Genomic DNA, 20447 nt, shown 5'->3' on the forward strand with positions numbered 1-20447 from the left:
GGGGACCATTTTTCAGGTCCCCACAAAGATCTGTGAATGCAATTGAAAAGCTAAAAATGCCAAAAGTCTCGTATTCTGTTTGGTTACTTATGGTTAAGGATAGGGCTGGATAGGGGTTAAGGTCGTCATGTTGGGATTAGAGTTTTCCCCATAGAAATGAATGGAGAGTCCCAAAAACATATAATTACAAACCTATTTGTGTGTGTGTGTGTGTGTGTGTGTGTGCGTGCGTGCGTGTGTGTGTGCGCGCGCGCGGCAGAATCGAGTTTTTAAAATTAAAAGTAAGTAACAAAAGTTAAACACTAGGTGTCGCTCTCCACCACCTAAACTTTTAAAAGACGGACGCATCTTTCGGAGTTACGGTTTGTTTCACAGCGACTGTTCGAAACTGATCGATAATACCAAATATAACGTATAGCGAATATAACAGTGGAAAAGGTGTGACGATTACAAGGTCCCCTGAATGAGGGACCATAAAAAGTACAACGTAATTGGATTGATCTGGGTTGGGGGGCAGTATAACCTTCCATGGGACCCAAACTCTCTAGTGCTGCCCCTGCCTCCACAACACAGGGTCCGTTATTTAGGAAATCATATATGTGTAAAAAAAAAAAAAAAAAAAAAAAAGATTTAAAAGAGATAATACGGGAACATTGTTTTTTGTTCATTCAGTTTCGCATTTAAATTTAATTACGGTAATTCTTGGACAGTATACTTCACTACCCGGTGTCAGGTGCTAATTACAATGTATTCTCCAAAAACTATTTGGATCTGGTCTTCAAAAAACCGGACTTAATAGACATTGAAAAAAATCACAGAATTTAAAACAGCACTAATTTTTTTGTCTGTGTTGTAGTTGATTAATCATTTGTGGATTTTAATCAAGAGCAGAATCAGAATGATTTTGTACATGAACAGGAAATGTGTACGCACAAAAAGGGCATTTTTGTGATATAAGTGGTTTGTGATTTCTTTTGGTAAAGATTCGCTGTCCTTAATTTATAAATGTAATCGACATAGATGCGCGTTACGTAATCAGTTAAATGAAATGATTGATATGCGGATTAGCCCTTCCAGCCAATTGGATGGAAGAGGCGTAGGTTGTGGGCGGGACTTCCTGTCGTCTTGAATTTTGTGTCAGTTTCACTCTGGCGGATTAATGCCCCGGTGTCTCCTTAGCCTGCGAGCGGAGCTGCAGCAAAGTCCATGTTTTACAATCGGCGATGCCTTTTTAGAACTTTGAAATGCACGAAGTGTTGACGTGAATCTGGGAAACGGATGAAGAACACAACTTGAAACAGTTAAGGCCATTTCTGGTGGTGTAACTTGTCAAGCTGTCTGGACAGGTAACTATATGCATGTACCTTCTTATTGGAATAGAGGTGTTTGCCTCGCTTGCCACTCTAGGTGATTTTAGCTGCTGTCAGTAACCACGTTTTATTGTGCTTGTTAAAATGCTGCAGCGTCGCGTCTCCTTAGTTGCTGGCACAGGCTAAACTTAGGAAGTCTGTGCGATTTTGTTATATCAGAGCCGGCACACTGGGGGGGGGACATTATTTGTTATCGCCATAAGATAATCTTAATGTTGGAAATGTGAGTGGGCGATCGTTGCTTTATCAGGATAACAAACCACCTTACAAGGATGGGCATTACTGAACACATGGGACCTCCTAGTGTAACTTAAGCTGGTTAATGACATAAACTAACACTTTCATTACAGTATGGTTTAATGAGCATCGCACCCGTTTATATACCCACTTTGTAACTGTTCTCGCTTTTATCGTCACCGAAACAGTCCTACTGTAGTTCTTTGTACTCCTTCATTCATAATCCAGCTTGCGATCCGTAGGACGTGTTTGTCTTGAGGCTCCTGGGCACATGGTCAGCAGTCGGTTCCTCCCTGCTTATGGGCGTCCATCGTACGCTGGGTTAAATGCGGGGGCCGCAGGTCTCAGGACCGATCCACCGGTCGGTGCCTCATCGCATGGTACCGCTGATGGTACCGGTTTTTTTTTTTACTATATTGAAAACCTTCAAGTTATGGTTAAATGCATTATGTGATAAAGTCACAGATCTCGTGGTATTATTGTGCTTCCAAATGGCCACCTTTTCTTGCTGGGTAATAATGCATAAACTACATAAAGAGAGTATATAAATATATGCAGCGCTTTCAAATGGGACTTTAGACAAAAGCTGAGAAGGGATTTTATTTGGGCGTTTCAGCTCATATTTCCGTTCTTGCCTCCTGTAGTGAGCTTGACTAAGTTTTCTAGCCATCCTTTGTATAACGTGTCCATTCTTTGTCGAAACACATGTGCAGCAGTCCTTGTGGTCCTTAATTTAGAATTTTTGGGATTTAACCCTTGAACCCAGCTAAGGGCCAAATATACAAATTATTTCTTCTGATTGAACTCAAGTAAAAGGTTCATATGATACTGTGAGTGATAAGAGGACATTTGATCAAAAAATCTTCAGCTCTAGCATTGCAGTTCATCGTTTTAGTGATTCAGGAGCAAAATGCAAGCACTGTGTGGCACCATAGCTCAGTTCTGTTACCACACACACCCCCTGGGTTTGGGGGGGGGGACTTTTCTTTAAGTAGTACAGTTTTTTCCCACAGTCCAAAGACATGCAGCGAAGCTAATTAGTGTCTCCAAATCAGCCCTATCATGCCGGTGCCCTGTTACTGGACTGGCATCCATCCATGTAGCTCTGCCTTGTTCCATATGATTCCTGCCCTGTGACTCTGTACTGGATAAAAACATGAATATAAGACAGATGTATAGCCTTACAGTATTACATGGCTTCTGGGACAGCACACTTTTGTAGTTCCAAAACCACAGTATAAGTAAAACTTATGGGAGTGCCTTATAGAGTGAGATGAATCCATTTTGTTGCTCCCTTCTGAAGTATTTTTAGCTTTCCTGAGGTTGAGGGAATCAGTAACTTCAGCTGAGTTCTGTCAAACTCACTGCCAGAAACTCCCCGTCGCAAAGTCCTGCTCGAGGTCCAGTTATATTGGGTTTCTTTTACTGCAAAATATCTGTCACGGCCAATCAAGTCCTTCTGGCGGATTCACCCACAGTGGAAACTGAATGAGGATGTTCTCCCAGGCAGCTGGGAATGAAGAGCCTTCTGCTTCGACTTGCCATGAAATGTGAAGCCCATCTTAACCAAATCAAGGAATCGCACAGCTGTCTTCCCAATTATGGAACAGAACGGTAGTAGGTTTTTAAATAGTCTTTCCAGACTCTTAAAAGCTGTGGTTAGATGAGCTGGTATCCCTAAATTTGCCCAAGTGCGTAAGTGTGTGTCCTTTGATGGACTGATATCACGTCCAGGGTGTCTCCTACCTCGTGCCCTGTGCTGCCTGGGGTGTGGTCCAGGCTGACTGTAACCCTGTATTGGGTAGGTGTTTATGGGGGCTGCTGTTTTTTATGTTTGGCTTTGTTTTTTTGCAAATAAATATGATTCAACATGAGAAGTTAAGTAATTAAGATGCATCAGGTCGTGCTTGATGGAATCCTGCCTTTTCTGTCCTCCAGCACCCATAATCCCTAAATCTCATCGCTCTCTGTCCCCCAATACTAACGGTGAAGTGATGGACGGGAGTTTACTCATGGGCTTGTATTCCTCGGGCCGGGTCCTTATCAGGTTTGAGGTGGAACGGCATCTATTTTCAGCAGTCCGCATCGTAGGACTGGCAGATGGGATCTGCATATATATGCAAACTGCTCCCGATTCTACACTCAGCAGAAAGCAAAGTGTCACATAATTTACCCTGGGTTCCCTGAGCAGGATCGCAATGATAATCCTATTACACAAGTCTGAATTGATATTGGCCAGTAAGGAGCCAGTATTTGCTGACTAGGTGCAAAAGATTACAGACACTATATGGCCAGATTTTTAGCTACACCTGCTTTCTAATGTAAACAGATTGTTCCTCAAAATGGCAAATCCTGCAGCTGTAACTGAATACAGACACTGTAGACAAGGTCAAGAGGTTGACTTGCTGTTTGATTGAGCATTAGAGTGGCTTAGATTCCTGATCTAAACGGATTACAATTTAATGTGAAGAATGAACGCACAACTCATCTACCGTTGAACTGGTGCTGGCATCTCCTACCTGATGCTAGGTAGGTGTACCTGATAAAGTAGCCAATAACTCTAGATATGTCTAATGACCTAGAGGCTATGGAACATTGATGTGTATGTGAATCTCTGTGAGTATGAGCCCTGTGATTGGGCGGCATCCCGTGTATGTCCCCGCCTTAAATACTGCGCTTCCCGGGATTGGCTCCCGGATCACATAACCCCGCCTTTATGAAGCAGTTATGGATAATGGATGTCGGAGGTTTATTTAAATCCGTGTCTTGACTGTTCATTAGCAGGTATTTTATTTCTGCCACTGTGATCTGTGCATTAATAATAATTAGCAGAAGAATTTTATGAAGTTGCTATGAACTGACAATGAAGGACAATTATTTAGAAACCATGTTGAGCTCCTGATGCTAATATCCATTAGTGCTTGAGGGCCTCTGTCTGGTGTTATTTTTAATAGTCAAGTTAACAAGCCCCAAGTTACAAGGTTCACAGCAGCCATCTACAGAGCTCTCCTGTGATTGGTGGTCACTCTCAAGAATTGTGGTTTGTTACATTTTACGATGACTGACAGCTTAGGTCATGGCACACCGGTGGGGCTTTGATAGAGGAAGAAGAGGGGAGGTCAGGTTGTTTATGGCGACAGTCCTTCAGTTATATATATGTGTGTGTGTGTGTGTGTGTGTGTGTGTGTGTGTGTGATGTTTAGTTAATTTTATGAAATGCAACCACAGGTAGCCCAATGTTTTCCCTAAAAAACAATGCTTTCTGTAATGGCTACAATGTTCCAATGTTCTGGCTACTTTAGGATACGTTGTATATTTTTGACATTTTGTAGCTGTTTAGCGCTGCTTCTTGGCGTTAAACCAGCAATGTTTCAAATGCAGATGGACAGATATCTTTCAGTATAAAGGTCATTGTAGTGCTTCCTGAACACATTTAGAATTTCGAAAAGATTCACTTCATGTCAATTAAAATGAAAAGGCTGCCAACTGCAGCCCCATTAGGGCGTCTGCAGTCATACCAGAAATGAGAAATGGCGGCCGGTCCTTCAGCTGTAGGTGCGTAATGCACGTTCTGCTAGCTGCGTGTTTCCCCCCTTCTCTCATTTTTATTATTTATATGCGACTCTTGAAAGCAAAGTGGCAGGTGAATATTGAATGTTGGGTAAATGTGAAGCTCTTACAGACGTCCAATGGTCAAGAAGGGTTGACGTTTCACCACAGGGTCTTGTCTTTGTACTCATTGTGTGTGTGTGTGTGTGTGTGTGTGTGTCTGTGTGTGTGTCTGTGCGTGTGCGTGTGAGAGATCCAGGAGTGTTTGCAGCAGGTGTATGTTACGGCCAACAGCTCATCCCTCTTCCTCCTAAGTTTTAAGTGCAACAACAGCATTGCTTCCTCTTTTTTTTTGGCTTCCTCCCCCAGCCCCCAGTTGATCTTGTTTACTTCTGTGTTGCTTAGCTGATTTACGTCTGAATTTTTAATTTCTTTTTTTTTGGCCTTTTTTCGGGGGCCTTCTAGCGTCGGCTCTGCATCACCCAGGCCTGGTCGGTTAGGCCCTGTCCGATTGATTGATTGCACAAATGGATTCCTTTACGTCTCAAGTTCCAAGCTTCCACAGCCTTTGTGGGCCTTAACCTGCTTCTTGCTCTATTCAGCCGTTGCGACATTTCATGACAGATCTCACACAAAGACCCCTTTTTACCGATACCTTGTTTTTACTTTGCTAACCGCAAGCCTCAGTGAGTCAGTGCCGCTCGGCTCGTGGTGCCATCACACAGGAACACGCAGTTACACGGTTGTCTCTGTCTGGAAAGTACGATGACCTTATTGGCCATTGCAGTTATGTAACGGTTTCCTTTTCGTTACAATTGCGGCTTTTTTTTTTAAAATTGCGGCGTTACGGTCACTGTTTTCATTCGTGGGAAAAGAGCCTCCCATCTAAAGACAGCATTTCTTATGCTGCAGCAGAGAATCTTCTCCAGCTCAGGGTAGATGATGTCGTCTATGGATTGTGGCAAGATGCAGTTTCTTTTGGATCTAACCTCTTGCTTGTACCTGCAGTCGTCCTTGTTCTCCTAGTCTGGTTTATGGCAGACCTTGCTTACCTCAGTCTAACAGCAGTTTTCTCTTTCCCTGTCATTATTCCAAAGCAAACTAGGGCTTAGCATTTGTTCTTATCCCTCCTCAATCCCCACCCCCCCCCCCCCCCCCCCCACACACACACACACACACACACACACACACACAGTGACCCCAAATAAATTTGACCTTACAGCTCAATAGGAAGTCTGTGCTTGTTTACTTCTGCACAGCTTATCAAAGTCTGGGGAAAATTCAGTTTTTTATGCCCCCACAGAGCTCTCTCTCTCTTTTTCCATCACCTGCACCCCCGTGCAATTCTTTCATGCACCCCCACAGTTTGCATACCACTGTCTTAGACGCTTATACTTTATCTGCCTTATTGCCTTATGGTGCAGAATTTCAAAGTGGTGTCTACTTCAAGATCAAAATAGTGTCGGCTGCTTCTATTTACAAAGAACGGGTTTGGAGTAGAAATCAAGTCTTTGCCACAAAAGGAACCAAAGTGTTTTGTGAATCTGAAACGTCAGGGTGAAGCTTGGTGGTCTTTGTAAGCGGTGTAAGGATGCACAGCCCTTACCGACAGGCTTCTGTTTAGCATGCAATGATGCAGTAGATTCTGCTTTGCGGCTGGAATACTGCAGTTAAGTGGAAAGACTTTATATTCTAGGCAGAAGGAAATGACCCTTGCTGGGGGATTTTATTAGTAAGAGAATGCGTCCTGAGCACTGTGTGGATGGTGAATCCTGCCTTTCGCTTTTCTCTGTACAATCCCGTATGTACTCCCAGTTATTCCTGCTTCCGTGTGACTTGCCATGGGGGTTTGGGGTCATGTGGCTCCCAACAGGAATGGGGTTCGGTCATGAGGTTGGTGGTGGTCATGCATGTTGCCGCACGTCCCCTCTGGCCTTCTCGCCATTATTGCTCATAGAGCAGCAGTCAGTTTCGAAAATCGGTGGGATCAAATAATTTATACCAGGTGTCACGTATGTCATGTACTCCTTTGTACTTGGAGGTGAGGAATACACTGCACGCCCCACATTACAAAGCCCTCAGGCGCTTAAACACATTTTTAATATATTGTTGGCCTTTTAATTCTATTAGGAAAATGTTTCTTCCAGTAAGTACTTTGCAAGATATTGTTATTTAGGTTAAATCAAGGGCAGTTATAGATGTATTTTTTTAAGAAAGCCAATGTAAAGCACCTTATTTAGATTCATATAACTTGCATGGTAATGATTTTATTGCTGTCTGTGTGTCTCTAGTTTTTACTTTCCCGTATTGCTGTCCCCCTGCCTGCCTGTCATTAACCTTTATGTGTAACTTACCTTCCACTATGAATATAGCCCTAGCTGTTTGCAGTGGGTGAAAATTCAATGAACTACATACTGTAAGTGCGTTGCAACCATGTAAGTGGTGGTCATTTGTTTGGTCAGAGGGAAAGAATTGCGGGTGCAGTGTTAAAGATTATGGGACGATACTGAAAGGAGGTGCAGTGACAGGGCTGTTTTGGCGCCTGCATTGATAAAATAGCATAAAACAGCATCAGTGATGGAAGCAGAGAGGCCAGCAGAAACACTGAAGCCTGATGGACCTCCATACAGACACAGGACAGCTGGAACAGAACCCAGACACCCACAGCGGGACACATCCCACTGGATCCACGCTGAATCCAGTTATGCCAGCAAATGCTGATCTTCAAAGGCACTAATTTCCAGGCATCCGTTCTCGCTGCTGCCTGGTACTAACCCAGAATGTTCAGCTTTTTTCCCTCAAGTTTAATCCACCTTCTTCCCCTGTTGACCCCGTTGCCCCCCAGGTCCAAAATTTTTTGGCCTCGTCGTCGTTGAGCAATACCGCTGTAATCGACAGATAAGACGTGCTCAGGGTCTGCATTTCATTGTCGGAGGTGAAGAAAGCCGGGCCCTGATTTCTCTGTCCGCCCTGAGCCCCCCGTGTTTGATGCCAGATCAAGAAACCCCAATGATGGCTCGGAGAAGGCGTGCATTGTGCCTGTTTCGGGTCATGAGGCTGTGGATGCTCCCGTTGCATTTTCCCAGCCCTGGGCCTTAGACATTTCTGGGACTGGGGAGGCATTGTGCCACAACGACGATTTTTTTTTTGGCAAAGTTTGATTCAGCTGAAATGTCATGGAGAGCAAAACTCAATGACTGGATACTTTGAGAAAACCATAGAATAAACAGGAATAGAATATGTTCGATATGGATCTGTCCGCTACTCAGACCAGGATAAGGGGTTGCCAGGTGGTCGGGTCCCTGTATTTGCATTTCTCTGCAGGACTTTAATCCCATGCCATGTTGACCTGCGAAGACAGTTATTGATGCCAAACTGTCTTCTGGCCCCTCATCAGCAGCTGAAATAACAAATGTCGGCACCATTCTCAGGGTCTCCGTACCCTGTTTCTCGTTTTGGCCCCAGGGTCCTGTCACTCTAGCATGTAGCCTGGGAACCAGGCGGTCAGTTTTAGGAAATCAGTCTTGCAGGGCATGTCAGCCTACAGAAAACAGGCTTGACTGAACTCTTCCTTACCTTTGGCCTCATGGTTTGATAAATTATATGGGTTGGCCTTAATTTTTTTTGTCATCTGTCAGTTTTGTTTACTTACAAATGCTTTTTTAGTTCGGTGTTTGGTTTGGCTGATGTGGCTTTTACAGTATGTTTGGATTATTTGGTGTCTTGAACCAGCTGGGCACTAACTCCCTTATTTAATGGGGGGTGGGGGGGGAGGTCAGGGCTGGATATATTTTTTCAGAGGCAAAATTTTACTTCTCCCTCTACCAAGATATTGATGATCAGTTGAATTCCTCCACAATGCAATACAGGTAATTCGAGGCCCTGTCCAACTGCCTGTTATGCCTGTAGTTAAAGCTGGCTTTGCATGTGTATATGCATGTATATATATTTTTTTCTTTTTCATGTCTTTGTCTGGAACCCCTTGTTCTGATCAGGGTCTAGGCAGGTGCCTATTTTACCTAGATTCAGCAGTTGTTATGCAAGCTACTTATTGAGGCTATTGTACTGTCAGAAATAAAGTACCAGTTTGTGCCTTTGAGGGTACAATTACTGTCACTAGGGCTGTTCCCTCATGACTCTACCAATTGCACCCTTACATGTAGGTAAATGACTCTGAGGATGTACGTTAATGTTGTTTTGTACCTTGGGGTTAAACTTGTACCAGGGCTGTACCCTTTTTTCTAACAGTATAGCAGCTCACTGTCAAGCGTTGGTGACCACTAGTCTAGAAGCTATCATCGTGATATCTTAAACCAGCTAGGTGTCAACACCCTTAGCTTAGGAGCTATCATCGTGATATCTTAAACCAGCTAGACGCCAGGACCCTTAGCTTAGAAGCTATCATCGTGATATCTTAAACCAGCTAGGCGCCAGCACCCTTAGCTTAGAAGCTATCATCGTGATATCTTAAACCAGCTAGACGCCAGGACCCTTAGCTTAGAAGCTATCATCGTGATATCTTAAACCAGCTAGACGCCAGGACCCTTAGCTTAGAAGCTATCATCGTGATATCTTAAACCAGCTAGGCGCCAGCACCCTTAGCTTAGGAGCTATCATCGTGATATCTTAAACCAGCTAGACGCCAGCACCCTTAGCTTAGGAGCTATCATCGTGATATCTTAAACCAGCTAGGCGCCAGCACCCTTAGCTTAGGAGCTATCATCGTGATATCTTAAACCAGCTAGACGCCAGCACCCTTAGCTTAGGAGCTATCATCGTGATATCTTAAACCAGCTAGGCGCCAGCACCCTTAGCTTAGGAGCTATCATCGTGATATCTTAAACCAGCTAGACGCCAGGACCCTTAGCTTAGAAGCTATCATCGTGATATCTTAAACCAGCTAGTGGCAGCCTCCCTTCACTTCTCTATCTGGTTCTATCTTCCCTCTCCAGGTCTCTTCTTGGTGTCCAGTGTGTCTCCTGCGTGTCAAGCCACCGCTGCCACAGTCTTCACCAGAGCCCCATGGTCTGAGAATGCTCTGAAGCTTGGGTTAGTCTCATTTTTTCTAGTTTCTTGAGGTTCCGCTGGGTTCCTCTCGCTTGCTTTTCTAGACTGATACTTTCAGTTCCTCACCTTTCACTGTTGCTCTCGTTTCAGCGTTGTTTATATGGTTTTAACTACAAACTCTACAACATGAAAGTGTGAGCCGGTGGGTGCAGGCAGGCACATTTTAGATGCAGCAATGAAGCAACGTTTGCTGCTTGTGGTACATTTTTCATTTTTCTGTCGCAACGGTTGATCGACATTTAAAGTTTAAACTAAGTGTAGGAATATGTGAAATGATGCAGTCATTTAGGGTTAGTTTTGACAGTGGCATGTAGGGGTGTCTAACACAGCTTGGAGGCAGGTTTACTTGATGATCGGTCTCGTATGTCTGCCATATGGTACTGCTGTGCCATAGAGCACTTCCACAGGAGAGCGAGTCTGCAGCTTTCTGCTTAACCCTGTTCCTGATTTGATTGGCTCAGATTTGTTCTGTCTGTGATGATTCACAACTGGAACTGCAACTTACTCGGCTGAGTCGCCTTCAGAACAAATGCGTGAGCAGTCTTGCATGTGGAAGCGGGTAGCTGGACGTGAGTTATGAGGACATGTCCTGAGGCTGCGTAATCAGCGGTGATTTGCACGTGCGTGCGTGCATGTGCGTGCGCGCGCGTGTGTTATGTGCTAAAATATTCCCAGGAAGTTGAAGCATATACCCATGTCACGTTACAGAATGAGCGACACAACAATTTGGGTTCCAGTTTGAAATAAAGATATTTATTTAGGGTGCAGTGTTGTTAGATGTATTCAGTTCCTGTGCTACAACAAAAAGTCTCGGTGTCACATTGAGATGAAAAGGCTTTAATGAGCAAATAAAAACATGTTTTATGGTGTCCGTGAGGTATATTTAATGTAGTACATCACTCTTTGACTATGATAGCATGAAAAACAACATCTCATTGTTACTGTTGAAACTTAATTTTATGGATTTAATTGTTGTGTAACTATATTTGTATCCAGACATGTCATCAGAATTCTATTATTAGACATTTTGTGAAGTGTTGATGCGGTCATGTGACTTTACAGTCATGTGACTGTAAAAGGGACAGCTTGGAATTGGAGCAGAGAGGACGCCCGTAGTTTCATTCTGGAACGTTGGAGGTCTGTGGCAGCAGTGCCTGCGAAATGGTGTGTGGTCTAGCGTGTCGAGCAAAGTGAAACTGAAAGTACAGAGTCCCGCCTCAGTCCTGGTCCCGGTGTTTGGCACGAGACTCGGCTCGGTTCCGCACATCCGTGGCGGTGTGACAGAGGTGGGTGGGAGCGGCGGTGAGAAGAAAACACTGCAAACTGGGTGAAAGCAAGCAGCCCGAGTGTGAGAAGATAAAGGTAGATGGTAATCTAACCCTTCTCAGGCTGTTTCTGTGTTAGTGCTTTTGCTGTTTAAGCCTCTGGCAGGGAAGTTTCCCAGGGAAAATCTTCCCAGCATATCATAAATCTCAGTGGCCAGGAGTTTGCATTATTTATTTGAAAAGGGTCGTTTTTGAGTAATTTTGGACGGTGTTTTTAAAATGGCCTGTCGTGGTAGGAATTCATCATGCAATGTATCTTATTTTTAGTCTTGTTTATTGGCTTATTTGACTGGGACCATGCATACTTCACAGCTTTGACATCTGTAGTTCTTGAGTTCTTCTCTCACAAAGATAGAAACATTTAAATACAGCAAAATGCAGCACTATACGATACAATAAATGCAAAAAAACTTCAGTCGTCTTGATATATTCAACTAAAAAGGGGGCATACAATTGTTATAAATGCATAAACGGACGAAGAGCAGTTAAGACTGAAACACATGACCCTGTTCTACCCTGCACAGATTTGATTACTTGTAGCAGAGGGGAGAGAGAGTATCCTTTTAGTTGAGAGGAGACAGAGCAGTAACTTGCATTACATCTTATGTTGCCTTCCGGTTCCAATCTGGTGGAGCTCCAACTGAAAAAGAATTCTGATCACTTTTTCCGCATTGGTGGAGCAAATTTCTCACTGACGAAGACGCTCTGGGTCTTTTGGTTATTTGTTTAATAAAAAGTGTAACGGCGGAAGTGCCGTGATGTTTGACTCTGGTGTGATCACACCTTAGGCTATCAGATTGAAAAGCAGGAGACCCTACGAAATGTTTCTGGGCGTTAAATACCGCTGCCAAATCGGCAGGACAGCATCATGACTGTGTGTTGTACTCTGCCCAGTAATGACCTGTCTGGCAGTGTTCCTGAGGCAGGTTAAGGAAGTGGTCGCCAACCACCAGTGGTAGGGGTACTAGTTAAGGGGGGCTCTGCAGGTCTTTCGCAACCTTTTTTCCAGGTTGGAGTTGCACTTAGCTTTGCAGTCCAGTTGTAGCTCGGCTTTGATGTCCAGCAAAGTCAAGCCCATTCACCACATGCATCAACGAACAAGTCGGTATTGAGAGTCCCGTGGTCATCGTTTTGATGCTCTGAAAGTAAACATAATAATAGATACTTAATTTTCCCACGGGATCAATAATCTTTATGCCTCCCTCACCTTGCTCTTTGTAGAGTAAGCTGTCCGCCAAGAGCAGCCACCTGTTGGGGCGCCCAGGGAGCTGGGGGTTAAGGGCCTTGCTCAAGGACCCACAGACGTGCTGAGGCTGGGTTTGAATCTGTGACCTTCTTATTACAGACATACAGGCTTAACCTACTGAACCACAAGCTCAGTCAGTCCTGGCATAATTCCTTGTTAGTTCAATCTTTACACTTTCTCTTCTGCGTTCAGTTTCTGGTTAATGTTCTGGTTCTCTGCAGCTCGAGTTCCTCTTGAGATTTTATCATTAAAACGCACGACGACGTCAGGCTCGACTTGGGTTTTAGCGCCTTAGGCGCTAACCGGCCGTCACCATGGCGACGTAAGCAAACCTGCTGGATCGGGGTCATTATCTGTGAAGAATGGGGAGGTTATGCTGCGGTTAAGCCACAGCAAATGTTTTTAAATTTAATTCTGCAGGTCATCTGCTGCTTGTGATTGTGGGTATAAAAGAGGCAGTGATATCGCATTTAACTTTTAGCTGCATTCCTTCAAGCCGTACCGAAGCCCCACCCATGCAATCGCAGGCTGAGTCTGCACGGCCCTCCTGAGCTTGCATGGGATTCTGCACATTTCTCGGGGCATTCGGGATCGCATCCGCATTCCGGGGATGTGCAGTTGGGATGAATGGTGACTGCGAGATGCCCTTGCTGTGAGGATATCTGCATACGGAGACTGACTTCCCATCAAAGGTGCATCCTGGCCTGACCCTGGTTTCCGGGACAAGCATTCTAAAGCGCGTGACTCTACAATGGGGATAAACAGGGACGGATCGGCCGACAGCTGAACGTAGAGAGCGCCTGCCTGTCCGGCACAGTGGATACGTCGCCATTTATATCTGATTTATATCTGATTCCCTGCATCGGATTGTGTCAGAAAAATAGCAACCTTATCAGTTGTCAGATTTATTAAACAAATCCCTCTCTCATTTGTTAGTTTCTTAATTAACAAAAATGTTTATGGTTCTGTTAACAGAATAGTTTATGGTTAATTAGAGATTCCCAGATATTTCACAGTAAAATCAGGGAAATATTAATATTACAATTATAAAAAATATATATATATGGTTATCAGATGCACACTTAAGTATCTGCATAATAATATTGACAATATTAATGTTTATAATTGGTCTGCTGCAGCTGTCGCCATAGCAATGAGGTGCCTCCCCAGTCGTGACTCTCCAGCCGTGCGGATTGGCCGCCCTCGCGGTTTCCGGCATGATGGAGTCCGTGCTCTGCAACAGTGAGTCTGTTCAGTACCGCAGTCCCATGGGGGGTCGTTATAATTCCTGAGCTCGACGAGAAGCCGGGGGGGGGGGTTGGCGTGGGGATGTGAGGATGTGGGAGTGCACCAGCTTCCCTTACCGGAGGACGTCCGGGCTGATCTCCGCAGCCACAGATTGTACCTCAAGCTCAGGTGCCCTTTGTCAGTTTGGTGTTTTTTAGAAGTGAAGCGGCTTCCCTTGCTCTCTCACTACCATAACATGGCCGAGTTAAATTGGCGTTACTGTAGGGCGTCTTAAAGTAACCTTGTAATGGCAGGAAAGTGGCAGCATGGTTGGAAATTTCAGAGGTATCTCGGTCCCTCTGTGTTTGGAACTGCATGCCCGTTCCCACACATCTTGTTCTGTTCTAATAAAGTCTATAAGTCATCCTTGTGAGCTGAAATCGGGGTGTGTCATATGACTGAGGTGGGGTAGGGGGCGGTTTCTGTTCACAGACCTCTGTCTTATGATTCTGCTTTTGGCAGCATTACTGCTTCTCTGGGGGTGTGTGCTTCTGAAAACATGCTATTATATGGCTGCTTGGCCCCTTCGACACCAGTGTCACTTATTTTTATTTATTATTTTACTTCTTCAGGTCCCCCCTCACTGTATGTATTGGTTTCTTCCAGCTGCTCCAGGTTAAACTAATTGGCATCTCTAAATTGGCTTTTGTGTGCTAAAGGTCGACCTCACGATAAGCCAGGAAAAAAAGGCCGATCTTTAAGCATTTCACGCCAGTCGCCATCGGCTGATTAATCAGACTGCATGGCCGATACAGTGATGGCTGTACAGCCTCAGGGCCCCTCGCTTCTCTGGGCTGTAGTGTGGCTTATCAGCACCTACAGTAGGGAACCTGCACAGCAACCAAAGGTTAGAGTGCTGGATTCCTGCAGCTTTCACTTGCTGTCGAATGCCGAAACGATCTCAGTTTTTAAGCATTTTGTTTTGTTACTTTTGTCAGAAATTGAATTATGAAACGTCAAACAGGTGGCACCAAAAGGTGATTATTCTTGTTTTTTGTTTTCTGCTACGTTTAAATTTATAGTGTGGTTAATTTTTTGAGTAAAATTATTAATGGTTTTATATGTTATTCTTTCTAAATAGATATTTAAAGTTAAGCATTTGTTACTCTTTTGCTTTTTAAAATAATCAGCCTAATCTCAGCCATCACACACCCTATACTCCCACTTCCCCCCCCCAAAAAAAAAAAAAAAAACCAGCATGAGTGAATAACCCATATCGGTTAACCTGTAATGTGTGCCCTGCAATGGGCACCCACCCAGCGTGTCCCCTGCCTTGTGGCCAGTGCATTCTGGGACAGGATCCAGGCTCTCCGTCACCCTGTACAGGATAAGTGGCTGTTGGACAGATAGCATGAGTTTAGGAAGTTATTGACTATATCTCCTTGCAGTAAAAAATTTTATGAAAAATTAAAATGAACAATCTGAGTTGGAAGCTCCCTGTAGCCTCAGGATATTTTGAAAGTAGACATTTGAGGATGTGCTGACTCAGAAAAGTTTGAAGTGAAGGGATATTTTATTTGTGCGTGGGTACGACACCTCAGGAAGTCTTCAATATAGATATACAGTGAGATGCCCAGATCAGCAGAGTGACTGAACCCTAATTCTAAGGACAATACGCTCAAAACACAACTTGCATACAAAACTGTATCCTATGTAAAGCCACTTAGACGCAGTATTGCCATGGTGTGTGAGAAAGGCACTAAATAATTAAATGTATTATTATGGTTCTCAGTTTCTTTTAGGTGTCTTTCCCTTCCTGTCACTCTGCCCTAAGTGACTGGATTTTCTTTGTTTTCCTGTTTCTCACGTAATACAGTGCAGGTTTAACCTTTTATGTCAGTGTTTCCCAATCCCTACAGCCGGTCCACGTTTCTGCTCCCTGTCACGCGCTCTGCATTTTTGCTCCCTCCCGGCCAGTAAGCTTGTGCGCTCTTTTGCCAGCCGTACGGCCCATGAACGCCAGTCTCTTCCCTCCCAGCCCCTCAGCAGATGCCCCTCTTTGGCGACTCCCTCTGGCCACCGGCTTGGACATGACCGGCGCCAGCAACGCCCTGGCCCGCGAGTTTCTAACGGACGTCCACCGGCTGTGCAGCGAGGTGGCCCGGCTGGCGGAGGAGGATGAGGCTGAGGGGGAGGACAGCGATGTCCACATGGTGGCGATGTGGAGCTACCTACTCCAGGGTAGAGGATTCCTCCTTCTCAGAACCCTGGACCTCGTCATTGACCAGGTGCACCTTCCTGCCAACACCACCCCCCCTCCTTTCTGATTTCCTCTGACTCAGTGTCGCATTGTATCGCGCCTGTTTACAGCCCCCCAGTTCGAGCCAGATTTGTTCTGGTTCTGCTTTTGGACTCAAATTGAATCTTTTGCTTGCAAGCGATGTCCTTAAATTCCCCTTGGGGATCAGTGAAATCTGTCTACTCATCTATGCTTGTCTCTGTATGTCTCCCTATTTCTTTGTCTGTTTACCTGTCTGTTTGCTTGTCTCTCTGCCTATCTTCCTCTCTGTCCATCTGTCCCCCTATCTCTCTATCTGCCTGTCTCTCTGCCTGTCTTTTTGTCTCTCACTCTATTCTCTGGCATGCATGTGAGTTGCTTCTGAAAGATGAGTTTTCTTCTTTGTGTGTGAGGGAGGAGATCCAGGTGGTCCAGCAGGATCCATGCGGGGAGCCTCTCTGCTGAATCACGAATTTCTGATAGGAAGCCTGTTCTAACCCCCCCCCCCCTACCGGATCTGAGAATAAATAACAGAGAGAAACAAGAGAAAGAGAGCCAGAGGGAGCAAGCAGATAATAAGGGTTCTGAAACTCGCAACCTGCCGGAACCTGCTATGGTTTCAGTCTCTGCCATTCGTTAGTGTTAAATGCGTCAAGGTATCATAGTGTGAAGTATCAGTTTTAGTCATTTCAATTTATATTTTGCTATAGGCATTGGCTTCAGATTGAAACCTCCGCCAGAATCGTTCAAAACACACACCGAGATTGGGAGTGTGCACCTTCCCGCCATGTTTTGGGTCACGTTTGTGCCGTTGCTCTTTGGGTGGCTGTGCTAACTGTAGTTCTGTCCCATGTCATTTTAACATTTCTGCTTAACGAGCCGTGCTCCTATCGAGACACCAAGCCGAAAGCGATATGATGAGCAGCTGGAGGTCTGACCCCTACCCTGCATCCCTCTCCCCAGGATCTCAGCTGCCGTGAGGAGCTGCTGACCCTGCTGCTCTCCCTGCTCCCCCTCATTTGGAGCATCCCCGTGCTGGAGGAGATGCCCCAGGGTAAGTTGTCCTCTCCGCTGATCCGCTCCTTAGCTGGTTTGGATCCACAGGGCTATAACAAAGTGGGTGGACTCAGCGTTCCCTCTCAGTTCCTTAATCTTCAGCCCGGTCACGCAACGCTGGTTTTGATAGTCCGGTCTCATCTAGCTCGTAGGTGCAGTAAGTGGTTTTTTCAGCATGGAATAAATGTATTCTTGACAAGATAACTCGCCTCGTAATTTCGTCGTTTCCTATTGGCTGCCTTATTTGTTGTCACATAGAAACTGTGTCACTTTTGACACAGTCCCTCTGCACAAGTGAATTATCTTTATTTCGTTGATTCCTGGCAGTGTATCAGATCCCTCATGTTTCTCAGAGGAACAGTGATTAGTTTAGTTACACATTTTCAAATGTCATGAATACAACTTAATGAACTGCTGCCAATTTATTTTCCTGTACTTTCACACTGGATCCCTGCAGTCCCTTCTAATGCTGCTGTTTCCTCAACCACCTGCTGGTTGACACCTGGAGGTGACAGGGATGTAATTTCACAACATCCCTTAAAATAAACTGAAATTGATCACCTTCCATCTGCGGTTGAGATAATTAATTAACCTGAGCTAACTCAGGCTTTTTCGTGAGAATGTGCTAACTCATAAATGCCAACCATATTAGTATAAGTGTGCTGGATGGGGTTCTGTAATAAGCAGTCTTCCTAAGAAACTAACATTAGATCCTAGTGGTGTTTAGTTGAAGTCGGCATGTTGTGGTAGACAAGCCGCCGATACTGAGTCACTTAGTAGTTTTCGCTTCTTGTGAAGTGTGCTACAAGATCTCCAGTGCTTGTTTTCTGAAAAAAAACACATTCTTCTTTTAGGTTTCCCACTGTCTTCCATTCCGGAATATTCTAACAGTGATGGATACAGCATGCTTTTGAGATCAGGGAAAGGGAAGGTAGTCTCTGAGGAGCACAATTCTGGAAGACAGTCCTCAAGCCGGAGGAAGTCTCGGTACCATCGGTGCTCTGCAAGGTTTGCATCCCCGACTCAGATCTCCACTTCGGACTCAGACGGTAAATCCAGCAGCCAGACATTGGGATCTGGAGGAAAATATTCTCACCCCAGTGGCCATGTCTCAAGACTTACTTGTTTCCAAGAGCCGTTGAAATCTTTACAGCCTAAGTCCTCTGCAAAGGAGACCACAAGCACCCTGGATGCAGTGCAGCCTGGACAACATCTTTTAGGCCCCCATTATCTGAGTTCAGAGATACCAAAAGACCACGCTACCATTCCAGCCTTCAGCAGTGTGGCTAAGTCGCCTTTTGACCTCTGCCAGGTCCTACTCTCTCTCTTGGGGAAAGTGTACAAATTTGGCACATCCTTCAGACACACCCCCAGCGTGATGGTCACCCTGGTGCCCAGTCTTATTGAGATGCTTATAGACTTTGGGGATGACTGCAGCCGGCACAAGTTGGCAGGTGTAGGAAGAGAAGTAGCCCAGGGCTGGACTGAGGAACCCATCGCCTTGGTCCAAAGGATGCTGCTTCGTGCCATCCTCCACCTCATGATGATTGACATAGCCCAGGGGGAGGCCATGTCAGACCACTTGTTTAGGAATCTGACCCGCTTGCTGCAGGCCACACTGAAGATCCACAGCTATATGAAGAAGGTAGATCCTATTTCCCCCTCACCTGACTTTTCCAGGTATCAGCACTGTGTGCTGCTGCTCTCAGAGTTACTGGAGGGTCTGCTGCATGTCCTACTGGGCTACCTGCAGGCTTCCACGTCAAACCCTGCTATCTTCAGCAAGGTGCTGCAGCTCCTTCATGGGTTTGTGGAAAGCCAGGGTCTGAGGCTCCTGGAGGCTTCCGCACTGCAACTGGAAAGTTTTGCTGGTCAAGACTCGGCAACCAGTGAAAAAGCCTTGGAGCAGGTCAGGGATCTCGTTGGGGTCCTGTTGAGCGTCATTGCGGCTGTCAAGAAGGCCGCCTCGGAACAGCTGCACCAGTCGATCTGCCACCGGCGTCGCCACCGTCGATGCGAGTATACTCGGTTGTATCACCATCACAACATCACTGGTCTTCCGGGTTTGGCTTTGGGGCATGATGATTGCAGTGACCTCTTTGACCAAAAACTTATGCAGGATAGAGATGCACTTCATCCAGGCCCTGGCTGCTGTGTGGCAGCCTGTGCCCACCAATGCCTTCATCTCCTCGAGATCCTCCCCTCCAAGAATTCAGTCTGTTTGCAGATCCTGACTGGGCTGCAAGCAGCTGGTGTCTGCTGCTGCATGGATCCTCGCTCAGTGTTGGTACCCCTGCTACATGCCTTTCAGGCCCCAGGTCTGCTACCCTACCAGTCACATGTGCTAAACATTCTAAGTCGCCTCCTCCTGGAGCAGTTGGGTGGGGGCCAGCTGTCTAAGACCGGCAGGCAGGCTGCCTGCAGTATCTGCACACTAGATGACCGTCAGCTGCTCCTCATGGAGAAGATCATGCAAGGAATCTGTGCCAGTGGCCTCCACATTCCCACGGATATCCCAGATGGTGTTAGGGCCAGAGATGTCCTGTGGAGATGGGATGCCCTGGAGGCCTACCGTGATCTCATGTTCGACAAGGACCGACAGCAGGGCCTGCTGATTGCTGGGCATGTCTGCTCCCTGCTGCTTCAGGGTAATAGTTTGGTGCAGGGTCTGCTCTACACCCATGTTTTCAGCCCTGTGCTGCAAAGGGGAGTTGGCTTGGCTAACTACTCCCGGGAGCTTTGCATTTCCTCTGCCAGTGACCAGTCTCACAGTTTTCACTGCCAAGGCCTGTCCGTGGAGGTGCTGAGCGTCTTCCTGCAAGCTCTACCCAGCCTACTCAAACACAGGTGAGTCACCTCCTTGGATTATGCTTCTCAAGAACCAGACCAAATTGTCCTTTTGTACTGAGCTGCTGGAATTCTCTCACATCTCTTGGTAGAACTTCACAACAGCAATTCAGTTCAAACTGCTATATAATTTAATTTAGAATTGTTCCTTGTATATCATTTTCGTGCAGTCAAGGAAATGGTGCTGTTGCTTTGTTCTGCGGCTGTTTGACGTTTGAAGGGTCTCGCAGCGTAGTTACTCCTTA

At 45.6% G+C, this 20447-nt stretch overlaps 1 protein-coding gene across 7 annotated transcripts in view; it reads left to right on the plus strand.

The window, feature by feature from the left end:
• Window positions 1-1142: 1142 nt before the first annotated feature.
• The window catches only part of LOC125715621 (lysosomal-trafficking regulator-like), a 52860-nt gene continuing 33555 nt past the window's right edge, over window positions 1143-20447 (plus strand). Inside the window, exons 1-5 of one of the 7 annotated variants that reach the window (XM_048987379.1) lie at window positions 1143-1346; window positions 10109-10205; window positions 16060-16309; window positions 17263-17353; window positions 18210-20202. In XM_048987379.1, coding sequence (XP_048843336.1) covers window positions 16112-16309; window positions 17263-17353; window positions 18210-20202 — 2282 coding nt within the window. In that variant the 5' untranslated portion in view covers window positions 1143-1346; window positions 10109-10205; window positions 16060-16111. Of the gene's footprint in view, window positions 1347-10108; window positions 10206-11097; window positions 11593-13933; window positions 14037-16059; window positions 16310-17262; window positions 17354-18209; window positions 20203-20447 lie in introns of those variants that run through there. The other 6 variants (XM_048987380.1, XM_048987383.1, XM_048987382.1 and 3 more) reach the window with 6 other exon arrangements.

Source organism: Brienomyrus brachyistius, chromosome 20 (assembly GCF_023856365.1).
Source record: "Brienomyrus brachyistius isolate T26 chromosome 20, BBRACH_0.4, whole genome shotgun sequence".
Taxonomy (NCBI): domain Eukaryota; kingdom Metazoa; phylum Chordata; class Actinopteri; order Osteoglossiformes; family Mormyridae; genus Brienomyrus; species Brienomyrus brachyistius.